This window comes from Myotis myotis, unplaced genomic scaffold, assembly GCF_014108235.1.
Source record: "Myotis myotis isolate mMyoMyo1 unplaced genomic scaffold, mMyoMyo1.p scaffold_m19_p_9, whole genome shotgun sequence".
NCBI lineage: Eukaryota > Metazoa > Chordata > Mammalia > Chiroptera > Vespertilionidae > Myotis > Myotis myotis.
Genome location: NW_023416401.1, coordinates 59878355 through 59898928, shown reverse-complemented (window position 1 = coordinate 59898928; position 20574 = coordinate 59878355). Strand labels below are relative to the sequence as shown.

General features: G+C 45.0%; 1 protein-coding gene across 1 annotated transcript; it reads right to left on the bottom strand.

The window, feature by feature from the left end:
• Positions 1-424: 424 nt before the first annotated feature.
• On the bottom strand, positions 425-20128 carry PXMP4 (peroxisomal membrane protein 4). The gene is made up of 4 exons (XM_036322394.1): positions 19886-20128; positions 15736-15798; positions 7725-7923; positions 425-3239 (listed from the first exon to the last, which is right to left on the bottom strand). The coding sequence occupies exons 1-4, from the start codon at positions 19996-19998 to the stop codon at positions 2976-2978; spliced, it is 639 nt and encodes a 212-aa protein (XP_036178287.1). The 5' UTR covers positions 19999-20128; the 3' UTR covers positions 425-2975.
• Between the last annotated feature and the right edge of the window lie 446 nt (positions 20129-20574).

Below are 20574 nucleotides of genomic sequence, written 5' to 3'. Positions count from 1 at the left end.
TTTAAGGAACCAGCATTTATGGAGTGCCTACTGTGTGCCCTTTGGCAAAGCCCATTTTACTGATCTTAGGAAGGAGCCGAGTGGGGACTCCTTTCAGGTCTGCTGGAAGCCAGCACTCGGCTCCTCAGCAAGGTCCACACCGCCTTCCTCCCTGGAGTGAGCAGTTGGAGGCAGCAGATGCTCTGGCAGGATCCAGAGAGATGCCATCTGTCAGGGAAACCTATTCTTAGAGAGCAGAGACAGTCGGTGGCGGAGCTGGCCAACCCCCCGTGGCAGTGGGGGGATGTGGGGAGGGCAGGCAGCCAAGGGTTTACCTTCAGCTGGAGGGCAGGACAGGCTGAAAGCAGGGTACTCAGTTCTCAGGACCACGCTTCCTTCTATGTTTGAACACTATTAGAAATAACTGCAAACATTTACCGAGTGCTTACTTTATGTGTCATATTTAATCCTCCAGATCACCCTATAGAACACCTTCTTTACAGATGATGAAACACAGGTACAGAATAGTTAAGTCACTTGCCCTAGGAAACAACAGAACCAGAGCTGAGCCCAGACATTGGCTACAAAGCCTGTGTCCCCAACCACCATGTTATACTACCTCTCAACCTGCTATACCAGAGGCCAATTTTCGTTTGGGTTCTCCGATAGCAGACCCCAAGTGCAAGTGGGTTACATTGGAAGTGGTCCCAGGAAGCACTGGTAGGGGCCTGAGGAAGGGAGACAGGAAAGGAGGTGTTATCGAGCAAGTGACCACTGTGGACAAGAGGCGCTCAGTCCTGCTGGGGTGCCCTGAGAGCCAGAGTGGAGCATGCCTACTGGGCGAGGGGAGTGGAAGTAGGGCTATTTATCAGGCATTGATTGAGAGCTGTGCCCTGGATGTGTTAATCCACCAGCACTGCAGGTCTGCTGCAGGGTGGCAAAGCAGGTGCCAGTGGCAAGTGATGCCCTCAGGCAGAAAGACACAAGGGGTGGCTGTTGGAAAAGCTGCTGGTGTGCACTAACATGGTAAACTAGAAGAGATATGGGCAGGGCCCCCCTACATTTGCCATAAAACCCACTTGCTGATGATGACCCCCTCCTCTCCCATAACCTTAGGATCTCATTCACCCTCCACAGAATGAACTAAGGGACCTTCAAGATCACTTTCTCCAGGTTGGCAGTGCAACAGCGTGGCTGAGAACACAGCTGTTAGAGTCAGACCTAATCCCTGCTCTGTTACCTGACAGCTCAGCCCTGTTTAGTTCAGTTTCCACATGTGTCACATGGGATAGCAGTTGGCCCCATATCATCCCCTACTACCTTGCTACTCAAGGTGTGGCTCAGATCAGCAGCAGCAGCAGCACCTGGGAGTCTGAGCGACAGGCAGAATATTCAGGCCCCACCCCAAACCCACTGAATCAGAATTTGCATTTTAACAAGATCTCCAGCGACTCATGTGTACATTTCTACTAGTAAGTTCTAAAATATAAAGAGACTGAGATATTCCTATTAGGCCAAGGGACTCCAATTAGTGGGTCACGGACCAAATCTTCCTGGAGACCTGATTGATTTATCCAGCTTGGTTTTAAAATATTGGACTGGCACAGGCGTCTCCAGTTCACCACGTCCCCATCAGTCCCTACTACATAGCACCCAGAACATGATCATTTATGCCACCGTCAGGCCCCTGCAGGCATCTGAGTTTGTATCCCCTTCTGAAACAGACCCTAGAACTAGCTAACATTTGCATAGCTTAGCTTAGGTTCCTAAATTTAAAGTAAGGCACTTAAAAACACATAGGCTTTGAAATCAGATAAATCTGGGTTCAAACCCTGATAGGGCTACCATACTAACTGTATATCTTGGGCAAGTTACTTCCCTTCTCTGATTCTGTTTCCACATCTGTAGAATGAAAATCAAAATACAGACCTGTAAGGTCATTGTATGGATTTAAAAAGTATGTGCAAAGCACCCAGGAGGAAGTAGGAGCTCACTAAATGATTAGTGTGGGTAGCAGCAGTTGTAGTTATTCAAGTCCAACATGGACACCGGGTATTATTACAATTATTCTCATTTTACAAGAAACTGAGGGTCTGGGAGGTCACGAACCTTCCTCAAAATTACACAGTGATGGAGTGGGGACTCCAACCCATGTCCTCTAGCTCTATATCTGCAATGCCCACTAGAATTTTCTGTGATGATAAAAGTGTTCTATATCTGTATAGTCCAATACAGCCACGTCTAGCCACATATGGCTACTTACTGAGCCTTGAAATGTGACTGGTCTAAACTGAGGCATGCTGTAAATGTAAAACACATACTTGATTTTGATGACTCCGCGTAAGAAAAAAGAATATAAAAGACCTTATTTTCATAGTAATTACAGGTTAAAATGATATTATTTTAGAAATTTGGGCTAAAATATATCAAGATTAATCTCATCTGCTTCTTCCCACTTTTTTAATGTGGCTACTAGAAAAATTTCAATTACATATATGACTGTCATTATGTTTCTATTGGACAGTGAAACTCTAGAGCTTCTCCAATAGAACACTCGAGAAAAGGAACTTAATATTTTGTAAAAACATATTTGCAAACCCACTGCCCACCAGCATAAGAACAGTCAAAGAACATACCCACCAGAAAGAGATTTCAGGGCCCTCCTCTGAGTTCCATGACCCCTGAGGCCTAGAGAGAAGGGTGACTTTCCCAGGTCTCACAGAAGTGAGCAATACGCTGGAACCATGCCTTAGGTTCCTCAGCCTGACTCAGCCTCTTATTCCACCATTCAAGAGTACCTAATGAGATTGGAAAATTGGTGCTTCTGCTTTGGACAATGGAACCCTGGGTTAATGAAAGTTGGAGTCTGAGAGCCATGATCTTGAGAAAGCAGGATCCTCTGGGAGGTTTCACTGATGGAGCCAATCTCAAGCCACAACTGGACACCGCCCAGAGCCTACTCAGGTAGAAGCCCCCATAAGCGCCTCAGGGCTGTGTTACTCTGAGGGACGGCTCTTGTTGTAGATGAGGAAGTCCGAGATGTCATGCCACACATTGCTGTCCTCGTACAGGTAGGTCATAGAGGACTGCAGTGAGGGCTGCAGCGTGGGCCGGTGGTATTCAAAGAGCCACAGCACCAGCCCCCACACTAACGCCGTGAACAATGGGAATGGGTCCCACTTGGGTTCGGGAATGTAGCCCTTCTCCACTCCCAGGCGGCACAGGGCAAATAGGACGCGTGACAGCAGGTACATGTTGATCTGCAGGGAGGGAATGACAGGGGATTACAGGTGTGCACAGCCACTGGGAACCTTCTGCCCACCCCCATGCATGGATCGGTGTTTTTCAAAGTTGGTGTGCAAGATGAAGTGGTATCAGACATTTTAATAGTACTATATTATTTATTTTTTTAAGGTTGTTACCCCACTTTTATTTATTTTATTTTTTAAAAATAATTCTTTATTGCTGAAAGTATTACATATGTTCCCCCTTTCCCCCATTGACCTCCTCCAACCTACCTCCCCCGCCACCCCCAGTCTTTAGCACCCTATTGTCTGTGTCCATGGGCTATGCATATCTATAATAATAAAAGCGTAATATGCTAATTAGACCAGACATCCTTCCAGACGACCTTCCAGACGAAGCCGGGGCTGTGAGGGAAGCCGGTGCCGGCAGCTAGGGAAAGGAAGGCCTAGTCTTGCAGAAATTTCGTGCATCGGGCCTCTAGTATGTATATAAGGTCTTTTGTTGATTACCTCCCACCCACCCACCCTCCCTATGAGATTCTGCATTCTGTTCCATGCTTCCATGTCTTTGGATCCACTCCATTCATCAGTTTATTTTGTTACTTAGATTCCATATGAGTGTGATCATGTGATACTTATCTTCCTCTGACTGACTTATTTCATTTATCATGACACTCTCCAGGTCCCTCCATGCTGTCTCAAAGGGTAAGAGATTCTTCTTTTTTTACTGCTGCATAGTATTCCAGGATATAAATGTACCACAACTTGTTTATCCACTCATCTACTGATGGGCACCTGGGCTGTTTCCAGATCTTAGCTATCGTAAATTGTGCCACTATGAGCATAAGGGAGCATACATTCTTTATGATTGGTGTTTCGGGTTTTTTAGGCTATATTCCTATAAGTGGAATCCACTGGGTCAAATGGCAGTTCCACATTTAATTTTTTGAGGAAACTCCATACTGTTTTCCATAATGGCTGCACCAGTCTGCATTCCCACCAGCAGTGTACTAGGGTTCCTTTTTCTCCACATCCTCGCCAGCACTTGTCATTTATTGATTTGTTGATGTCTGAGATTTTGCTGCCTATGATTTCTTCTAGGATTTTTATGGTTTTACAACTTACATTTAAAAGTCTTTTATCCATTTTGAGTTCATTCTGTGTATGGTATAAGTTGGTGGTCTAGTTTCGTTTTTTGCATGTATCTGTCCAATTTTCCCAACACCACTCTCTTGACTCCATTATATGCTCCTGCCTCCTTTGTCAAATATTAATTGAGCGTAATGGCGTGGGTCGATTTCTGGGTTCTCTGTTCTGTTCCATTGATCTATATGCCTGTCCTTGTGCCAGTACCAGGCTGTTTTGATCACAGTGGCTTTGTAGTATAACTTGAAATTTGGTATTGTGATTCCTCCAACTTTATTTTTCTTTCTCAAAATTGCTGCAGCTATTTCTGTTTTTTTTGATTCCATATAAATTTTTGGAGTATTTGTTCTAATGCTGTGAACTATGCCATTGGTATTTTAATAGGGATTGCACTGAATCTGTAGATTGCCTTGGAAGTACAGACATTTTAAATAGTACTATTTTATATCTTTATCATTACTTATTTAAAATTTTTTAATTAATATACTTAGATGGTTCAAAACTAAAAAGTAACTTGACACCAAAAAAATGCCTAAAAAATTTTTGACAAACTGGATCTCATCAAAATTAATTATTATTTTTTGTTATGAAAGCCCATGTGAAGAGGCAAAAAAAAAAAAAAAAAAAAGCTATAGACTGGGAGAGAGTATTTACAAAAAAAAAAAAATCTGATAAAGACTACTATCTGGAATATATTTTTTAAAAACTCAAAACTCAACAGTAAAAAAAAAATCCAATTAGTAAATGGTCAAAAGACGTGAACAGATACTTCACTGAAGAGGTTATACAGATGGAAAATAAGCACATGTAACGCTATTTAACATCATTAGCCATCAGGGAAATGCAAATTTAAAATCACAAATGAGATGGCACTTCACACCTATCAAAATGGCTAAAATTAAAAAAATATATTTATGATAAACCAAATACTGGCTAGGATGTAGAGGAACTGAGTCACCTGTATATATTCCTGATGGGAATGTAAAATAGTACAGTCACTGTGGAAAATAGTTTGCGAGTTTCTTATAAAACTAAACATGCATGTACCATTTGACCCAGCAACTGTACTCTTGGGCATTTATCCCAGAGAAATGAAAACTAATGCTCACTCAAAAACGTGTACAAGAATGTTCTCAGCAGCTGTATTCCTAACAGCCAAAAGTTGGAAACAACTCACATGTCCTTCTGGGGATAAATGTTTAAACAAACTGTGGTACATCCATGCAATGGAACACCACTCAACAATAAAAATAAATGAACTACTGACAGACTCAACAACTTGGATGAATCTCCAGTGAATTATGCCGCGTGAAAAAAGCCAACCCCAAAGGCTGCATACTGTAGTGACTCCACTTATATAACACTGTTGAAATGAGAAGATTTTAGAAATGGAGGTCAGAATAATTATTGCCAGGGGTCAAGGAAAAGAGGGGAGGAAGAAGGAGATGGTGTGGACCAGAATTCTTAGCCTTTGGATGTGAAATTTCTAACAAATATAAAAATTTTCTCAGAACACAAAACACTCACATTCACAGACTCCATAATTCCATGTCTAGGAACTTTTGAACAGACTGACACATATGCAGGAAGAGGTCCAAACAAAGATGTAGACTGCATGTGTGCAATGGCAAAAGGCTACAGACCCCCTAAATGCCCATTGAGAGGAGATTAGTAAAATCAAGGCTGGTCCATCCACCCACCCAGCAGTGGAGGGCTCTGATATTAAAAAGGCTGAAGGACTGACAAGAACGGTTTCCAAGATACATTATCCCATGGGGAAAAAAAAAAAAACACACACACAAAAAACAGTATGATCTCATTGGTGGAAAACTCCTGATATGTACACTGAGACAAGCATAGACAATTTCTGAAGGGCTACACAAGACACAATTAAAGTGACTGTCCCAGGACAGTGGCTTGACAATTGGAGGAGGATAGAAACTTTCTTTTCAATTTATTTTCTACTTTATTATCATGTATCCCAAGCACCTAGACATATGCCAGGCACATAGAGGCTGTTTAATCTGCATTTTTTTAAAATATATTTTTATTGATTTTGTACAGAGAGGAAGGGAGAAGGATAGAGAGTTAGAAACATTGATCAGCTGCCTCTTGCACACCCCCTACTGGGGATGTGCCCGCAACCAAGGTACATGCCCTTGACTGGAATCGAACCTGGGACCCTTCAGTCCGCAGGCTGATGCTCTATCCACTGAGCCAAACCAGTTAGGGCTAATCTGCATTTTTTAAAATGTGAAAATAAAACTGTTTTTATCATTTAAAAATATTTAATAAGCCCTGGCCTGTGTGCTCAGCGGTTAGAGCACTGACCCATGAACCAAGAGGTCACCAATTCAATTCCTGGTCAGGGCACATGCCTGGGTTGCAGGCTCAACCCCTGTAGAGGGCATGCAGGAGGCAGCCGGTCAATGATGTTTCTCTTGCATCAATGTTTCTATCTCTCTATTCCTCTCCCTTCCTCTCTCCCTCAAAATCAATAAAAACATATTTAAAAATAAATAAATAAAATAGAAATCTTGATTTTTTTTTTTCTTTTTTATAAAAAGGTGGCAAGCTCAATTCCCGGTCTGGGTACATGCCCAGGTTGCAGATTTGATCCCTGGTTTGGGGAGCGTGTGAGAGGCAACTGATTAATGTTTCTCTTTCTCTCTCCCCAACCCGCCCTTCCTCTCTCTGAAATCAATAAAAGTAAAAAATAAATAGAACTTTAACCCAGAAAAGGGCAAGTTACAGAATAAGAGGCAATTCTTTAATAAATATTGTTTTATGAAAATCATATTCCAGGGTCACTTTTCTTTTTTCTTATTTCACTGCAATGATTTTTTTAAAAATATATTTTATTGATTTTTTTACAGAGAGGAAGGGAGAGGGATAGAGAGCTAGAAACATCGACGAGAGAGAAACATCGATCAGCTGCCTCCTGCACACTCCCCACTGGGGATGTGCCCGCAACCAAGGTACATGCCCTTGACCGGAATCGAACCTGGGACCCTTGAGTCCACAGGCTGACGCTCCATCCACTGAGCCAAACCGGCTAGGGCTGCAATGATTTTCTTTAAAAAAAATAAAAACATCTTTGCCCCCAGAGAGCGGTACACATTGATTTTGGGAATCATAACATTCCAATAAACTGCTTGATTTACAGACGAGGAAACTGAGGGGGAGGTGACCTTCCCAAGATCACAGAGGGACTGGTGAATCACAGATCCGCAGACTTGGAAGGGAGCCAAGAGCTCATCTTCTTTGACCCCCCCGACCCCCAACTCATACCTGAGCCATATCCCACCCCAAACCCAGCCAGCCCCCACACACATCCCTGGGGAGGATCTTTACCTGGCTGTTGATGTTATTGTTCTCTCTAAACACCAGCAAGCCCCCGATGAAGCCAGCCAGGAACGAGTGCACCGGGTGGGTCTCTCCCTGCAGGTGGGACTGCAGGGCACAGAGGCCCTTGTAGGTGAACACGAAGCAGGCCAGGTTAGAAGAGTGGATGTACGTGGCCTTCAGGATGGCCCGAAGCTTCTCCTGGAGGCTGCACAAAATTAGGGAATTACCATGAGCGCGCGGGCTCAGCCATTTGGAGGGCATTCACCCACTGGACATGCAAAACTAAACCACACAAGGAGCTCAGGGCCTCTAACATCCATGTCCTGAGGGCTGCTGGCATCCTTGATTCAGGCCTTAACTTCACGCCACTTCCTCAGAGAGTCTTTCCCCGAACACCCTACATAAAAGAATGCCCATCACATCTGTCCCCTTACCCTACTTTTTTTTCCCTTCATAGGTCTTATTGCCACCTGACTTGTATATGCTCGTTTATTATCTTCCCCACTCCCACCCCATCGCAGTGGAAGGTACCAGAGAGTGGTATCTACAACTGACGTGTTCATCCTTAGGGCCCAGAACAGGGTCTGACAAAGAGTAGGTGCTCAATAAATATTTTTTTTGGAGTGAACATGAGGAGAAATAAATGAATGAGGGAGTTAGTGCCTACTGTGTGCTGGATCTGGGAATACAATTCTGGGGGGAAAAGATCTGCTTGCTGCCCTCATGAGGTTTATGATCTAATCAGAGAGGGAAATACAATCACAAAGCAAGGGTCAAACTTTGACCCTGACAAGAGATAATCGTGGGATCCGAAGGATGAGGAATCAATGTGGTCAAGAGGGGAGAGGAGTTGCATCCCAGGCAGAGGGATCAGCAAAGATCCTGAGGAGGGACAGGGAGTGGGCAGTAAAGGACAGAAAAATCTGAGCAGAGAATGTGTGGGCGAAGGATGGAGGGGATGGAGGGTAGCAGGTAAGGCCATACTAAGTTTTCTCTTTATCCTGAGAGAAACAAACATTTAAGTAGTGTAGGTAGTTGATTTATCCTTTAAAATTAAATCAGTCGGAACCTGTCTGGGTAGCTCAGTTGGTTAGAATGTTGTCTAAGATTGGGGGCTCAATCCCTGGTCAGGGCACATACAAGAATCAACCAATGAATGCATAAATAAGTGGAACAAGAACACTCAAAAAGAAAAAAAATCACATGTTCTATATAATGCATTTTGACTTCTTGTTAGAAGTAAGACAACACAAGTTTTCAGGAGACCTAAAATTTTTTGGATGTTTTTTTTTCTGTGTTCTTGTAATGGTAGCATTTTTCAAAAATTAAAAAAATTAAATGAAAAATAAGTAGAACAATAGCCCTAGCTGGCATGGCTCCGTTGGTTAGGCATCGTCCAGTGCACCAAAAGGTTGCCAGTTTTACTCCTGGTCAGGACTCAATTCCCAGTAGGGGGGGTGCAGGAGGCAGCCAATCAATGCTTTGCTCTCACATCGATGTTTCTCTCTCTCTCTCCCCCTCTACCTTCCTCTCTCTCTAAAAATCAATTTTTAAAAAATGAGTGTCCTGGCAATGGTGGCTCAATGGTTGAGCATCGACCTATGAACCAGGAGGTCACAGTTTGATTCCTGGTCAGGGGACATGCCCGAGTTGCAGGCTTGGTCCCCAGTGAGGCGCATGCAGGAAGCAGCTGATCAATGGTTCCCTCTAATCATTGATGTCTCTCTCTCTCTCTCTCTCTCTCTCTCTCTCTCAAATCAATAAAAATTTAAAAAATAAATTAAGTTAAATCACTTGGGGGCAGTGGGAAAAACACAGGGAGGAGTACAGAGTGTACTCTGGGAGATCAATTCAGGAATGGTAAACCCAAGTGTCCTCAAAGCTAAATGAGGACCTTGGAGTGGGTCTACTAACACTGGAAATCTGTCAGGTGAGTGGACATAGCCAGAAATCAGCTGGCTCTTGCCCCATAGGAACATGGGCCCAGTGTTGCCAATTCTAAGACAAGTTAGATTTCCCAGTTTTTAAGTGTTAACACTAATCCTGCCTTCAAATTGTTTCTAGAATCTGACCATTTCTAATCTCCACTGCCATCAGTGTTACTCACCTGCATTATTGCCACAGCCTCCTATTTTACACTTACTTCTGCCCTTGGCACCCTCACCCGTCTGTTCTTAATCTGGCAGCAAACTCTTCACTCTCACAGTACTAAAAGATAGGGCAAATAGTACCATATCCCTGCATAAGAGCTTACAATTTCCTGTTTCACATAAAGGAAAAGCCAAACTCCTCTTTAAAGTTGGACAGAATGGGCCCAGGTTACCTTCCTCTTTGTTCTCTCCCAGTCAACCCCTCCCCTCCAGGGTCCTCAGATTCACCAGGCACGACCTCACCTCAGGGACTTTGCACTGGCTATTGCCAGGGGTCCTCAAACTACGGCCCGTGGGCCACATGGGGCCCACCGAAAACATTTGTTTTTTTTACTTCAAAATAAGATATGGGAACCAAGATGGCGGCATAGGTTAACGCCGGAGTTTGCTGCTTTGAAAAACTACTTCAGGAGAGAGAACCAAGATGGCGGCATAGGTTAACGCTGGAGTTTGCTGCCTTGAACAACTACTTCAAAAGTGAAACCAAAAAACGGAAGGGACATCACCCAGAACCACAGGAACGCTGGCTGAGTGGAAGTCCTACAACTAGGAGGAAAGAGAAACGCATACGGACACTCAGAGGAGGCGCAGTGCTGAAGTCAAATTCTGAGGTGCGGAGTGCGCGGGCTGGCGGCGGAGGGCGCGGTTGGCGTTTTCAATCGGGAGGGAGTCGCAGACTCTGAGCTCCAGAACCGGGGGAGTCTTTAGGGACCCAGACTCAAACGGGAGAAGCGGGACTGTCTGGCTTCGGTCAGAGCGAGTGCAGCTTTCTCTCGGAGCTTGGCAGCGGGTGCTGGGACTCAGAGAGGCAGAGCCCCTGGGGACAGGACTGAGAGCCGCCATAACTGCTCTCTCCGGCCCACCCTGTTGATCTTGTGCGACCCGCCCCGCCCAAGCCCTGTACACAGGCATTTGCCGGATAGCCTCAGGCAAACGCCAGATTAGCACCTCCCTAGAGGACAGAAATTCTCTCACTGCTGACACAGCTGATTCTCATAGCCACTTGGCCTAGAGGTCAAACCCTTCCTGGAATTAGCTACAACAATCAAGATTTAACTATAAGACTGCGAACAAAGACCACTAGGGGGTGCACCAAGGAAACATAACAAAATGCGGAGACAAAGAAACAGGACAAAATTGTCAATGGAAGATATAGAGTTCAGAACCACACTTTTAAGGTCTCTCAAGAACTGTTTAGAAGCCGCTGATAAACTTAATGAGATCTACAAGAAAACTAATGAGACCCTCGATCTTATATTGGGGAACCAACTAGAAATTAAGCATACACGGACTGAAATAACGAATATTATACAGACTCCCGACAGCAGACCAGAGGAGCGCAAGAATCAAGTCAATGATTTGAAATGCGAGGAAGCAAAAAACACCCAACCGGAAAAGCAAAATGAAAAAAGAATCCAAAAATGCGAGGATAGTGTAAGGAGCCTCTGGGACAGCTTCAAGCGTACCAACATCAGAATTATAGGGGTGCCAGAAGATGAGAGAGAGCAAGATATTGAAAACCTATTTGAAGAAATAATGACAGAAAACTTCCCCCACCTGGTGAAAGAAATGGACTTACAGGTCCAAGAAGCGCGGAGAACCCCAAACAAAAGGAATCCAAAGAGGACCACACCAAGACACATCATAATTAAAATGCCAAGAGCAAAAGACAAAGAGAGAATCTTAAAAACAGCAAGAGAAAGAAACTCAGTTACCTACAAGGGAATACCCATACGACTGTCAGCTGATTTCTCAACAGAAACTTTGCAGGCCAGAAGGGAGTGGCAAGAAATATTCAAAGTGATGAATACCAAGAACCTACAACCAAGATTACTTTATCCAGCAAAGCTATCATTCAGAATTGAAGGTCAGATAAAGACCTTCACAGATAAGGAAAAGCTACAGGAGTTCATCACCACCAAACCAGGATTATATGAAATGCTGAAAGGTATCCTTTAAGAAGAGGAAGAGGAAGAAAAAGGTAAAGATACAAATTATGAACAACAAATATGCATCTATCAACAAGTGAATCTAAGAATCAAGTGAATAAATAATCTGATGAACAGAATGAACTGTTGATTATAATAGAATCAGGGACATAGAAAGGGAATGGACTGACTATTCCTGGGGGGGAAAAGGGTGTGGGAGATGCGGGAAGAGACTGGACAAAAATCGTGCACCTATGGATGAGGACAGTGGGTGGGGAGTGAGGGCGAAGGGTGGGGCGGGAACTGGGAGGAGGGGAGTTATGGGGGGAAAAAAAAAGAGGAACAAATGTAATAATCTGAACAATAAAGATTTAATTAAAAAAAAAAAAAAAAAGAAACAGAAAAAAAAAAAAAAAAAAACTACTTCAAAAGTGAAACCAAAAAACGGAAGGGACATCACCCAGAACCACAGGAACGCTGGCTGAGTGGAAGTCCTACAACTAGGAGGAAAGAGAAACGCATATGGACACTCAGAGGAGGCGCAGTGCTGAAGTCAAATTCTGAGGTGCGGAGTGCGCGGTTGGCGTTTTCAATAGGGAGGGTGTCGCAGAATCTGAGCTCCAGATCCGGGCAAGTCTTTAGGGACCCAGACTCAAATGGGAGAAGCGGGACTGTCTGGCTTCGGTCAGAGCGAGTGCAGCTTTCTCTCTGAGCTTTGCAGCGGGTGCTGGGACTCAAGAGAGGCAGAGCCCCTGGGGACAGGACTGAGAGCCGCCATAACTGCTCTCTCCAGCCCACCCTGTTGATCCTGTTCGACCCGCCCCGCCCAAGCCCTGCACAGAGGCATTTGCCGGATAGCCTCAGGCAAAGGCTAGATTAGCACCTCCCTAGAGGACAGAAGTTCTCTCACTGCTGACACAGCTGATTCTCATAGCCACTTGGCCTGGAGGTCAAACCCTCCCTGGAATTAGCTACAACAATCAAGATTTAACTATAAGACTACGAACAAAGACCACTAGGGGGTGCACCAAGGAAGCATAACAAAATGTGGAGACAAAGAAACAGGACAAAATTGTCAATGGAAGATATAGAGTTCAGAACCACACTTTTAAGGTCTCTCAAGAACTGTTTAGAAGCCGCTGATAAACTTAATGAGATCTACAAGAAAACTAATGAGACCCTCGATCTTATATTGGGGAACCAACCAGAAATTAAGCATACACGGACTGAAATAACGAATATTATACAGACTCCCGACAGCAGACCAGAGGAGCGCAAGAATCAAGTCAATGATTTGAAATGCGAGGAAGCAAAAAACACCCAACCGGAAAAGCAAAATGAAAAAAGAATCCAAAAATGCGAGGACAGTGTAAGGAGCCTCTGGGACAGCTTCAAGCGTACCAACATCAGAATTATAGGGGTGCCAGAAGATGAGAGAGAGCAAGATATTGAAAACCTATTTGAAGAAATAATGACAGAAAACTTCCCCCACCTGGTGAAAGAAATGGACTTACAGGTCCAAGAAGCGCGGAGAACCCCAAACAAAAGGAATCCAAAGAGGACCACACCAAGACACATCATAATTAAAATGCCAACAGCAAAAGACAAAGAGAGAATCTTAAAAACAGCAAGAGAAAGAAACTCAGTTACCTACAAGGGAATACCCATACGACTGTCAGCTGATTTCTCAACAGAAACTTTGCAGGCCAGAAGGGAGTGGCAAGAAATATTCAAAGTGATGAATACCAAGAACCTACAACCAAGATTACTTTATCCAGCAAAGCTATCATTCAGAATTGAAGGTCAGATAAAGAGCTTCACAGATAAGGAAAAGCTACAGGAGTTCATCACCACCAAACCAGGATTATATGAAATGCTGAAAGGTATCCTTTAAGAAGAGGAAGAGGAAGAGGAAGAAAAAGGTAAAGATACAAATTATGAACAACAAATATGCATCTATCAACAAGTGAATCTAAGAATCAAGTGAATAAATAATCTGATGAGCAGAATGAACTGTTGATTATAATAGAATCAGGGACATAGAAAGGGAATGGACTGACTATTCCTGGGGGGGAAAGGGGTGTGGGAGATTCGGGAAGAGACTGGACAAAAATCGTGCACCTATGGATGAGGACAGTGGGTGGGGAGTGAGGGTGGAGGGTGGGGCGGGAACTGGGAGGAGGGGAGTTATGGGGGGAAAAAAAAGAGGAACAAATGTAATAATCTGAACAATAAAGATTTAATTTAAAAAAAAAAAGAAAAAAAAATAAGATATGTGCAGTGTGCATAGGAGTTTGTTCATAGTTTTTTTTTTAAACTATAGTCCAGCCCTCCAACGGTCTGAGGGACAGTGAACTGGCCCCCTGTTTAAAAAGTTTGAGGACCCCTAGGCTATTCCCTTGGCCTGGAACACTTTCGCCTAATGCCCATGTGGCCAACTCTTTTACCTCCTTAAAGTCTTCACTCGAACGTGACTTTCTCTCTGAGGCCTTCCCTATTTAATTCCTCCAGCACTCCTGATCCCCGTTCTTTCTTTCCTTGTTCTAATTTCTACTTCCCACAGCCCATGTCACCTTTCCACACATACTCTCCTTATTGATTATGTTTTTTCTTCTGCCACCTCCTGCTAGAAGGCAGCTCTGTGAGGGCAGTGAACATTGTTTTGTTCACTGCTGTATCCCAGCATCTAAAACAGTCTGATCCACAGCAGATACTCAATAAGTATCTACTGAATGAATGACTGAGCTCAATTAGAAAAAAAAAATGAATCTGGCACACCAAAAAAAACCCAAACACAAGTAAATTTTAGAAGTAAAAATACAAAAAGAGAAAATCTTGAAGCCGAATTTGGCCAGAAGGCTGTCCATGTGTGATTCTTATAAGCTCCAGGTGAGACTACATACATTAAAAACTAGATCATGCCCTAGCCCAGTGGTTCTCAACCTTGGCTGCACATTAGAATCACCTGGGAATCTTTTTAAAATCCTGATTTCTGGGCCTCATCCTCCGGAAATTCTGTTTCTTTGTTACTAATGTTGTGGCCCCATCCCATAACAAAGAAACAGAATTTCTGGAGGATGAGGCCCAGAAATCAGGATTTTAAAAAGATTCCCAGGTGATTCTAATGTGCAGCCAAGGTTGAGAACCACTGCCCTAGCCAGTTTGGCTCAGTGGATAGAGCACTGGCCTGTAGACTAAAGGGTCCCAGGTTTGATTCTGGCCAAGGGCACATGCCTGGGTTGTGGTCTCGATCCCCGTCTCTCCCCCCAAGCAGGGGATGTGCAGGAGGCAGCCAATCAATGATTCTCTTTCATCATTGATGTTTCTATCTCTTTAGCTTTCTCCCTTCCTCTCTGAAATCAATAAAAATATGTATATATTTTTTAAAAGCCAAGAGCTTTCTTTAAAAAAAACAACAACAACAAAAAAACTAGATCACAAGCTGGTTTCTGAGAAATGCCTTGAGGGAAGACTTGAGATATCAGAGGAAGACCAAGAAGTCTGAGCAAAGGGAGGTCATGAGAAAGTGATCCTCAGAGAACTGGGTTGCTAAGAAGGAAATAAAGGTGGGGTAGAAGAGGAAAGGGAACTCCTGGCAGGGGGGTACTGCATGAGCAAACGTATGGATAGAACCACATGTGGCATGTGCATGGAATGACAGCAAGTCCTGTGTGCCAAAGGCACCCCAGGGTGAACATGGGAGAACAGGGTGGGATGCAGCGGAGGCCAAACTGCAGAGGGTCTAAAGGCCACACCTGGAAGCTGGGCTTCTTTGGAGGGAGTGGGATCGAGGGGAGGTTTCCAGCAGGAATAGTAGAATCAGAGTTGTACTCTAGGACGTGGGTGTGGGGACAGGCTAGACCCAGCTAGGAAGCCCTGGCACTGAGGTCTGACCACATTTTCTCCCAGTTTAAAGGGTGTGCTGATGGGGGTGGGTACCTGCCACTCCGGAAGAGAAACGTCATGACCAGTGCATGAGGGGCCCGGATTTTGGCTCCATAGCTGTAAAAACAAAAGAAAACAGTTACTACGGCATCACTGTATTAATGTTTTTCTGGGCTATTTCTTTGATCCCCTTCCCCCCCTCTCCCTCTCCCTAATCCTAACCTCATTTTAGGAAGGGAAATAATGCTAGCTTTTGAGTTAGGTCTAGGTTCAAAGTGGGTCGCAGAAAGGAAATAGTACTTGGTGTCCAAGTCCTGCCATGTTTTGCTGTATAAACTTGGATAAATGACTTAACCTCTCAAAGCCGCACTATTGTCATCAGTAAAAAAGTATTCTCCATTTCAGAGCTGCTTCTGGCAGGTAAGGACATAGCACATGTGTAAGTTCCTAGTTCCCCAAATGTTAATGTCTCTTTCTTTCTTGTTCTTCTTTATTGGACTTGCTTTTCCCTCACCAAGTTCTCCAACTGCCAGGCCCTGATCTGACCAGGCTACACGCTGTAAAAATCCATAGCATCCTCCTTGAAACAATGGTCACGAGCCATATATTGTCGTCATATGAGTACCTGTGAATGTTCACTATAGGCTTGTTTGAAATAGCCAAAGACTGGAAGCAAACTGGGGGTCTCTCCGCAGGGGGTGTTATTGGATAAATAAATAACGCTCTATCCATTCAGTAGAATACTAAACAGCAGTCAAAGAATGAGGCGGCTTGCCCAGCAGGTGTGGCTCAGTGGTTGCATGTCAACCCACAAACCAGGTCACAGTTCGATTCCCCCTGCACCCCCCTTTCAGGGCACATGCCGGGGTTGTGGGCTTAATCTCCAGTAGAGGGCGTGCAGGAGGTAGCTGATAGATGATTCTCATCATTGATGTTTCTCTCTCTCCCTCTCTCTTCTTCTATGAAATAAAGAAGAAGAAAAAAAACATTAAACAAAGAATGAGGTGGCTTTATGTGCACTGCAGGGTTTTACCAGAGCAAGGTGTGTAACATGGAAGTGTGTAAAACGAGAAAATTCTTCTATAAATCTAAGCGTATTTCAAAATAAAATGTGTTTAAAAGGTATGGGAGGAGAATGTATGGATTTGTCTACGTAGACAATATTTACGGAGGGAGACACGCGGCTGCACACAGAGGCCTCCGACAGGGAGGGGGGCTATGTGACAGGACAGGGTGGGCAGAACTTTCTAGCATTTAACTTGTTATGGCTTTTCTGAATGTTATGTAATTTAAAAAATAAACTAACAACATGAAAATGTTAACAAGTTAAAGCCTCTCTTTTCCCCTGCCTTGCAGTGGGCAGGACACCTGTCCTGGCCCCACAAAGCTCTTTGCCCCGCCTCATCCAAAGCGATCTCTTTCTCTCCTGAAGGACGCCCTCAGCCTCCTCCAGGTGACCAGGGCTAAAAGGACCCTTCCTGATGCCCCAGACACAAGCAGAACAGTGCCCGCAACTCCCTAAATCTGCCAAGCCCCCTTCCCAAAGTCTTCAAATCAGGGGAAGCTGGTTACTACTGTTCACAGGATTACTCTGTGCCCTGAAAGAAGGGATGCCCTAGATTTAAAAAGACTTAAAGGACATAATGGCACAGGTGTAATGTGATGTCCTGGAGGATCTGGTCTGGATCAAGGCTGGAGAATATCTGGGAGACAACTGAAACGATTTGACTACTGGCTGGACAGTAGTCTACATTATAGGATTACTATTAACTTACTAAATGCAATCATGACAATTCAGCCATATAAGAAAATGCTCTTATTTGGTGAGATGCACATTGATATATTTAGGCGTGGAACACCAAACTGAGTTAAATTTTACAAAGTTCACATGCTCAGTCGTCCAGGACTGTCTCCCTAAATGGATGGCCTTTCTTCATGAACAGCATTCTTTTCCACCTCCAGGCATTTGTTCAAACCATCCCTTCTACCTGGGGTGCCCTTCTCCCCCTGGCAAACTCCAACTCAGCCTTCAAAATATCAGCATCATCTCTTCTGTACAGCACTCCAATCACCTGGCACTGCCATGACAGTTTCAAGATCAGTCTGCCCGTTGGACTCCAGATCCTTCTGGATGGGCATGGTGTCTTAGCTAACCAGTATAATGGGATCACTGCTTAGAAAAAACCCTGTATAGGTGAATTTGTTTCCATTTTACAGGGGAGGAAACTGAGGCCAGAAGAGATGAAGGGCACCCAGCTTTGAAATGAGGGAACTGGGATTTGAGCCCAAGGGCTTGACCTTAGCAAGTGCCTTCCTTGGCTGGGAAGGTTCCTGAGATCACAGGAAGAGTTGAGTGGGGGCAGGTGTACAAAGCCAGCATTGGGCAATGCCTGCTGGCACCAGGGCTTGTGTGACTCCTATTAACTCTTGCTTAGTCCTAAGAATATCTTGGCAAAGGGAAACTGATGTTATCTCAGGGTCCATTCCACCCTCATCACACCAAGGCATGGCTCAGCAGGAATCAACTTCTACCTGAAACTCTGGGTGCCCAAGGAAGTCAAGAGCCTGGTCTTGGGCATCCTTGGGTTTAAATGCTGGCTTGGAACCTGACTAAGTGACATAATCAAGAGCACTGAATTTACCTCTCTGAGCCACAGTCTTCTCATCTGGAAAATGGGGACAATGACAATTCTTACCTTGCACACTTACTCATTCATTCAAGAAATATTTGGAAGTCCTACTATGTACCAGGTACTAAGAATATACCAAAGGACAAAGTAGATAAAAATTTCTGTCCCCATGAAGCTTACTTTCTAGTGAGAGACAGAGTATAAGAATAGGATACATGCCCAGCTGCTGTGGCTCAGTGGTTGAGCGTCGATCTAGGAAACAGGAGGTCATGGTTCAATTCCCAGTCAGGGTACATACCTGGGTTATGGGCTCAATCCCCAGTGTGGGGCATGCAGGAGGCAGCCAATCAATGATTCTCTCTCATCATTGATGTTTCTACCTCTCTCTCCCTTTCTCTGAAATCAATAAAAATATTAAGAAAAAATAAAACAGGATACATGAGTGAACTACTGAGTGTTAGATGGTGACAAGTACTATGGAGAAAAATTAAGTAGGGAAGGTGGGGAGTTCAGGGATGGCCTCACTGAGGTGACACAAACAGAGGCCTGAAAAAGGTGAGGAAAGTGAGTCAGGCAGAATCCATGTGAATATAACAATAACACCAGCCAACAGTAATACATCTAAGGCACTGTGCTAAGCATTACATACATAAGCATTACATACATATTGACTCAATTCTCTGACAGTGTAAGTCCTATTATCGTCCCTATTTTATAGAAACTGAGGCTAAATAACTTGTTCAAGATCACACAGATAGGTGGCACCAAGATTCAAACTGAGGCCGTCCACATCCTTATCACCAGGCCAGGCTGCCACTAGGATGCCAACACCAGGAGGATAGAGATCTTTGTTCAGTTTGTTCTCTGCTGCATTCCCAGTTCTAGCACAATAGGCTCTCAATAAATGACAGCTGTTATGCATGAGGTTAAAGGAGGCCGAGCTCCCCTCCAAGAACAGGCAGTGGAAATTACCCCAAGACATCTTCTGCAGGACTGATAGCCAGGGTGGAATCAATCTGCCCAGCAAGTACTGCATTTGCAACTTTTTAAAACATTTGCTGTCACTCCTGAGGCTTATGACCGTGGAGTCCCTGTGCTAGATGGGGATTTAGCGCTAGAGTTATGGAGATGGGGAGTGAGAAACCGGGTGTGAGCCCAAGGCCGGGTTAATGGGGGAGGCGGGGTGGCGAGAGCATAGGCAGAAGTCTGCTAGAGGCCAGCTGCCCTTTATGCAGATGGGGCCACTGAAGCCAGAGAGGCCCAAGGGCACACAGCGGAGGGGGAGGGCAAGGGAGAAACTAGACTTTAAAGCAGGGAATACAGAGACTGGCGTGGGAGGTGGTCAAGGCGGGAGGACCAGGCTGCAAAGCACAAAGGACCCAGAAAAAGCATAGTGGGATCTCTGGCTCAGAAGGCGCGCGGGACCCAGAATCCAGCGCCCACAGCAGAGAGTGGACACAGACACACTACGGCTGCTCAAGGGCACACAGCGCAGCGACGCCAGGCCGGGAACCCGCGCCGCTGGCCCGAGCCAGGCCCGTCCCCGAGCCCCCGCCGGACTTAGGCCCACTCACACTGCTCCGTTCCGGAAGCCTTTAAGCACGGCCAACGCAGCGTGGTAGCGACGCTTGCGCAACAGCGCGTTCACAGCCAGGAGCAGACCTCGCAGCTGCGGCGGGGCGGCCATAGCGAGGGTATCACTCGAGGGTGGAACGCTGAGTCCGACGCGCACTGACAGCCCGGCTTCCGGGGGCACAGCCCTCAACTACACGCAGCTCGGGGCCGCGCCTCCGCATCTTCACAACCATAGGCTGTGCCTTCTGTCACTCAGATATGAAGACCCAGTCATGGGGCACACGCACCGCACAAGACTCACGCACTCTCCCGAGTAGAAGTCTGATTGGCAGAAAGGGAGAGCTTGTAACCAATCACAGTGGGCTCCGCTAAGGCATGTTAGAAACGCTACTGGATTTGTCCAATCAGAAAGCATGTTCCTTTGGATTTGGAAGGAGGTGTGTCACCTGTAAGTTTCCAAAGTTTCGAAAGAGGGGCCGCCCGTCCTGAGAGTTGGAATGGTGACACTGGGAGGAGCCAGCTTTACACAACATGACAGTTTTAATTGAGTAACAGTGATCCTAGCGATCTTCTCTGAGCATAAATCACTTGGCACCATCAATGTTTTCCATTTGTTTTTCAATCCGAACTCCTTCCTGTTAGGGTGAACTACCCCGAATCTCTCCTGCTTGGACATATTTTCTGAAAT

What these genes read in the sequence shown, in the direction of transcription:
- PXMP4 (XM_036322394.1), bottom strand. Translation starts at nt 19,998, where the DNA reads ATGGCCGCCCCGCCGCAGCTGCGAGGTCTGCTCCTGGCTGTGAACGCG. An exon ending in GGCTTCCGGAACGGAGCAGT is followed by an intron (nt 15,799 to 19,885) that starts GTGAGTGGGCCT and finishes TTGTTTTTACAG; the next exon opens with CTATGGAGCCAAAATCCGGG. An exon ending in TTTCTCTTCCGGAGTGGCAG is followed by an intron (nt 7,924 to 15,735) that starts GTACCCACCCCC and finishes AATTTTGTGCAG; the next exon opens with CCTCCAGGAGAAGCTTCGGG.